Source organism: Lemur catta, chromosome 6, assembly GCF_020740605.2.
Source record: "Lemur catta isolate mLemCat1 chromosome 6, mLemCat1.pri, whole genome shotgun sequence".
NCBI classification, from domain to species: Eukaryota; Metazoa; Chordata; class Mammalia; order Primates; family Lemuridae; genus Lemur; species Lemur catta.
Genome location: NC_059133.1, coordinates 93,180,216 through 93,186,520, shown reverse-complemented (window position 1 = coordinate 93,186,520; position 6,305 = coordinate 93,180,216). Strand labels below are relative to the sequence as shown.

General features: G+C 53.7%; 1 protein-coding gene across 1 annotated transcript; it reads right to left on the bottom strand.

Moving 5' to 3' along the window:
- Positions 1–1,436: 1,436 nt before the first annotated feature.
- Positions 1,437–6,030, bottom strand: MLF2 (myeloid leukemia factor 2). Its single transcript, XM_045554469.1, has 9 exons — positions 5,817–6,030; positions 5,174–5,251; positions 4,800–4,926; positions 4,517–4,552; positions 3,864–3,917; positions 3,360–3,488; positions 3,026–3,185; positions 2,210–2,422; positions 1,437–1,983 (listed from the first exon to the last, which is right to left on the bottom strand). The coding sequence occupies exons 2-8, from the start codon at positions 5,221–5,223 to the stop codon at positions 2,235–2,237; spliced, it is 744 nt and encodes a 247-aa protein (XP_045410425.1). The 5' UTR covers positions 5,224–5,251; positions 5,817–6,030; the 3' UTR covers positions 1,437–1,983; positions 2,210–2,234.
- Positions 6,031–6,305: the final 275 nt, after the last annotated feature.

Sequence of the window (6,305 nt, the reverse complement as noted above, 5' to 3'; positions counted from 1 at the left end):
GCCAGAAAGCCAGGCCCCCCAACTGGAGAGCTTGTGAAACACTGGACTGACTTACCTTGACTGAGGTCGGGGCAGCCTTGCCCGGCTCCAGCCCCACTCAGAACTACACCTGAGTGTGGGCACTGGAACTGAGACCCAGCTGGAGGCCAGGCAGGAACTGTAGCCTGAGATTTTGTGGCCGGAAGAGACCTACATAATTGAGGTACGGGGAAGTGAATGACCTGCCTGAGACCACAAGACTAGGTTGTGGCAGAGCTGAGCTGAGGACTAAGCCTCAGGGCTCCTTCTTCTACAAGTCCTGGGCTATTTTCACCTGGCTGCCTCCTCAGGAGACTGAGGAAAGCTCCTCCCACTCCTAGAGGAAGTAGGTATGTGCCTATCTGGACAGACCACAGGTTACTTAAAGATGAGGGTTGTGCATGCTTTGAGTTCCAGCACCCACAATTCAGAACCCAGGTGATGATGAGTAGTCTAGACCTGCTTGACTTCTGGGATTCTTGGATTCTCACAGCCACTGGTTCCCTTGACCCAGTCACGCACCTTTACCAGCCCTATTGAACGAGATTTAGGAACTGCACTGCACTAGGAAGCCAGCGCCTGCTTACTGAACTCAGCTGCTTCTCTGCTCATTGAGCGCCTGGACAAATCCTCCTTATCCTTATGAATCTACTCGCCCATGGAAGGCAGGGGGGAAACGCTCCCTTCCCTGAGAGGACCCGAGTCCTAAGAGTATCTTTTTGCCCTTACCAACTCAAAAGAATTGAAGATTTTTATAAAGAGGAAACATCAGACTCTCAAAAGCATTTACCATCACTAAGTAAGTTCCCAAGGGGAACAGAGTGACCCATTTGGCTAGGCAAAGCAAGTGTGAACATCTTGAGAAATTTGAGCTCCTCATGCCCTTTCAGTCCTGCTCGGGTTCCAGGTTAGTGTCCTTCTCTGGTCTCCCTCCCTGGGCTCAAGTTCTTGACAACTCGGGGCATAGGGTTTGAGGAATGCTGCTGACCTGATTCCTCCCCCTTCCAGGCCTGTGTAGGGTTATATGGCTCCTTCCTGTTCTACAGAAGAAGTATTCCCTCCCACAGTACAGGGGACAAACTCTGCCCAACGGGCAAGGGGCAAGAAATTCCTCAGCCACCTACGAGATACTCCTGACATGCCCCCTGAAGACTGGTAAATAAGAGAGAGGGCGTCAGCGAGACAGTTGCTTACGGTGTCATGCCCTGAGCCCAGCCCAGCCCAGCCCAGCCAAGTGCTGCTGGCCTGCATCTGCCAGTGCTCGGACAGTCCCACTATCCGGGATTGAACTCTGAGTTAAGAAGGCCACATGTGGAGACAGGACAGAAGGTAAAAAAAAAAAAAAAAAGGACTAGCAGAAGACAAGAGCGTTCAACTGAACAGAAGCAGATCAAAAGTACAGCCAGAATCCCACTTGGTCTTTTTTCCATTCTCCTTTATTCCATAAACACCTAGTTACAAGTTGCACAAATCAAAAAATAAAGGCAGAGAAGGGTGTAGGGAAGATTTCTGTGATGTGTGTCTGGGTAGGGGTTGCAGGGAAGGACTGGGAACCAGTCGGCCCCCTGCACAGCCCTGCACGGGGCTATGGCCCCTCAGTGGGGGCTCTGAGGAAGAGGTGGGCAAAGATCTGGGGTAGCTGAGGGATGGAGCAGGCCCCTGAACCCAGAGCTCACCCCCAAGGCCCTTCAATGCATGGCAGGGTAGAATGGGGAAGGCGAGGAGGTTCAGAGATGGAGCAGCAAAATGGAAAATCAAGTTAGTGGACACAGGAGAAGTGGAATCATTGTGGTGAGGGGATTAAAGAAGGAAAAAGTAGGTAGAGGGGGCAGTGAAAGATTCTCCCTGAGACCCCCAGGGAGAGGTGGGGGCCAGCTGGCCTGTTAATTTAATATTAAATTGGGGGTGGGAGTTGGAGAGGAAAAGTTATTTCAGGGGATGATCTCTCAGCCTCTCAGCCTGTACCTGGAGAAGAGAGATGAGCACAAGTCACAGGAAGAAAAAATAAAAAGCCAGGAGTGGGGTGTTAATTCCTACCCCAGTGAAAATATTGTCTCTTTCCACGCCAACTAAAACTGCTACTGTCAAGGCAGTATCTGCTGGGAACCTGGACTGCCCCTGCCTCCTGGCAGAGAATGTGCACAGGTACACCCCCAAAGCCCTCCTTCCCATTCCCCCCTCAAATACTTACAAGAGGGGCTGCGGGCCAAGGGCCCTCACCAGTCATAGCGGCGGGACTGTCGGGAAGGGGAGTCCTCAGGTCCCTGTATGGCCAGGCGGGGAGGCCCCTCAGCCCTTCGTCCCCCACTCCCTGACGCCTCATGCCGTCGAAATTCCAAGGGGCGCTGCTGCCGGAATCGGGATGTCTCCCTCCGCCACTCATCGTCAAATGCTGCAGCCTCACCTGAAGAGGACACAGACAGCAGGTGTGACTCCTGTGTGTGGCCTGGCTTCTGGAAGCAGATGTGTCAGTGTGCCACAGCCTTCTCAGACCAAAAAATGGGCAAGGGCTGAGATATGTGAGTGGGGATGTGGGAGGAAGGACAGCAACTTCATTTAGCTCTTTTGGCTTCAACATGGTCCCTGGAAGCCACTGGCAGGCCTAGGGCATGACTACTGGAGAAAGAAATCAGGAATGGGAAAATTAATGGGAAAATTACTTAGTTAAGATTCATAACCCTATGTACACAATAGGTATTTAATAAATATTTGCTGAGTTGAAAAAAATGAAATAAAGAGAGAAGAAACAAAATTGGTCCAGATGGAGAAAGGTAGAATACTATTAATATCAATAATTGACTTCAGGGACAAAGTGTGCCCTTCCCTGGTGACGGGACTGCCAGCAGCTGACTCAGCCCCAAGCTGGACAACAAGGCTCCCAGTGAGGTAGGAGTAGAGAGCTCCCCCATAATTTTGCCCAGGAAGTATCTATGGGGGTAGGGGTATTGCCTAGCTCACAGGAAGTGGACTAGAGGCTGCTGGCCAAGAAGCAGGAAGGCAGGCTCACTCTCATCCAGGTTAATGTAGTCCTGCCGCTCCTCCTGGTCCCCTGTGCGGTGGTTTCGGGAGCGCTGGAGAATGTGAGCCCTGTCCCGGATGTGATGCCCGATGGACATCTGCTCTAATCCACTGTCCGAATCCCGAACAGTCCTCCGAGTCTCCCGGATCTACGATGAGGCAGAACATGGCACACTCAGCCGCCCCTTCTAGAGCCCTGGCTGTACCATCCAGGATAAACACTCCCACCACCACCACAACCCAATCCTGAAAAAAGCAGCCAGGGTTGCTGTAGGTGCCACTCAATCCTGCCTTCTTTGGGACAGGAGGGACTGCCCACTCACCCCGCCTGGTGCTGAGCGCATCTCTGATGTCTCCTGGTAGACCTTGGGGGCACCATCACCCGTATTGGAGTAGGAGATGACAGTGGAGGACGAGAACGTCTGGCAATTGCCTCCAGCTGTCATGTGTTCCTGAGGAAAGGGTAGGAAGGGTAGGAGGCATCCACTCTGGAGAAGGAATTTCACCCTTCAGCTGCCTGTTCTTGTCCAGATCTTTCTCACAAAATGTGAGCACTGAGAAAATATCAGGACTCATTATTACCCGCCAAATTCCTCTAACTCCAACAATAAATAAGAAAGACCTAAAAGAGAGAGAGCCTTAACTGCATACTTAATAAGACTGCTGCTGCTGCACATTCAGGCATGAGAGCAGAGACAGAGTCCCAGTGCTCTCTGGCTTCAACTCCTCTCTGCAGCTCGAACCCTGCACTAGCACACTCCTGCCTCAGAGGACTCAATGTGTTGTCAGCCATCGCTGCGAACAAGGGTATGGGGCAAGAGTCTCACCATGTTCCCAATCATGTCATTCATCATCCCAAACATGTCCATGAAGCCACCCGACTGGAGGAATGAGATGGAAAACAGAGGCAAGAAAGCAAAGTCAGTACTCAGATGATCTTGTTTAGGTACCCACTAGCCACATGGCTACACATTCCCTTTCTCTTCCTCCTTCATTCATGTCTACCAAGTGCTCTTTCTCATTCTCCATTAACAAGGCCAGCGCATGTTTCCCCAGTAAACGGCCGACCTCTTTCTCAGTCTCAATGGTTGCTCTGATCCAATGAGACTTCTCCTGACTGCTGTATCCCCCACCGCCCCCGTCTTTAGGAAGCAAACCAAAGTTAATGAATTCTAACTTCCAAAGAGATAGAGCATTAAATTGTTAAAATCTCCTAAAAAACATCTCTAGTTGTCCCTTCAACTGCACCTCCCTCCTCAAAAGACCAAACTTTGTGAGACAATTGCATCTTCCTAAGGGATTTGAACTTCTAGGAGTACAGGAGTTTAACTCACAGGACTCACGGCACCCAACAGGCTCAGAGCTTTGTGAATGCCATAAAAAGAGAAGATTCTGGGGTTACCCAGGAGGCTATTCCAAAGAGGTACATTTGGAAACAACATTTAAGGATATAAAGTGTGTCTGAGGCAGAAAGACTCACCATTCCCAGCATCCCGAAGGGGGAGACAGCCCCAGCCTACAGGAACACATGAGGAACAGAAATTAGAGACCACATCCTGTCTCCTTACAATCCCGAACCAGGATCATGGCCTCAAATTTTTTTCCATCCTCTCAAAAGGGGGTCACAAAGCCCTTTTTCTAGACTCCTCCTACTCCTAGACCATTTCACTTGCTAAGTTAGCTGTAGTGCAAGAAAAATAAAGTGCTTTACCATCCACCCTCCAATCTCTCTTTAGGTCTCAGACATGTTTCAGCACCATTACCTGCATCCTGCGGCTGGCAGGCCTGGTCCCTGGCATGTTGCCATCTGTGATGCTGAGGAAGGGGCTATATCCAAAGCCACCTGACAACATACGGCTCATTTGCTGGCGGTGAATAGCAAATGGGTCCCTGTGGAGTAAGCATATAGTATGGATGGCAGAAGGGCCAAGCTCTTGACCCCCAGACCCGAAAAATAAAAACGGGGCAACAGTGGTACAGATGCCTACTTCCCTCTAAGTCAGAGCTAGACCTGGGTATCCGGCCAGTTCCAAGCATTCCCAGCAATGGGAACCCAGATGTATGTCTGAACTTCACAGAGAGACCTGCAGTGAGGTGGGAAGAGTGCTCTAGGGCGGGAGGGGGAGGGAATACTCACATCAGGAACATGGGATCCTCAGGTTCCACGTCCCTCATGAAGCGGAACATCCTGATCTTAGCTCCAGGGGGCTCCACGCTGGAAAGATGTGGAGGCTCAGACACTTGGAGGCGGCCAGGCTTTTTGCACACCCACTCAGTGTCGGGACTCTGGGAGCACCGTCCCTTCTAGGTACTGTAAGTGACCCCCTAAACTCCAGGGAATCCTTCTCCAGGTGTTCCACACAACCCTCTATGGAGAAAAGAGCTCTTCAAACCAATTAGGGCCGTGGAAAATTTTTCCAAACCTCTCAGGGTTTTGCTTCCTCCACTCAGGGCCATCCTCTTCCCAAAGCCCTGGCCAGGAGCATACTCCTCCGCCTCCCCCGACGCCACCGTTCTAGATGAGAACCCCCACTGCCGGCCCTCTGCTCCATTAATGACCCCAGCCACTCCGCCCCCTCTTCACGCCCAGCCACCGCCAGGCCTCCCCCAGGCCAGCCTCACCATGCCGACCCCGCCGGTCGGCGGCTCTCCCAGCTCCCGCCTTCCCGCCGGGCGAGGAGGGGCAGGCCTGACTCCCCTCCCCGCATCCCAGGCTCCCAGAACCTGCAGCCCCGCGGGCCCGCTCCCGCCCGGGGCTGCCCGCTCTGCTCGAGCCTCACCGGTCCCCGATTCGGGCTCAGCGGCCCATCCGGCCGGTATCGCTTCTCAATGCGCTGCAGGATCAGGATCGCGGCCCCGTACGCGGGGATTGCTCTGGGCTTGAGATCCCCGACCTGCCGGGCCGCCTCCTCCCACGGCTGCCACCACCACGGCACCCCGCCTCGGCCCGCGGAGCCCAACCTCGGCCAGGCCCGGGCGGAAGTGACGTCACGACGGGCCGCCCACCCCGGGGCTGGCCCGCAGGAGCCCCGCCCACTGGCGTGGGTGGAGAGGAGGTTGGGGCTGCGTCCCCGGGACTGTGGGGTGAGGGGGGCTGGGCGCAGGGGAGCGGGGCCTCTGGGGACTAGGGTAGGGGAAGCCCCATAATAACCTGGATTTGGGTGCTGTGGACAGGAAGAAGTTCCCTGTAAGGGTGGGGACGAGGAGGACAGGCATCCATTCTTTGGGAGGGACAGGGTGGAGCGGGGTAGGTGAGGGGGCAGGGCGGC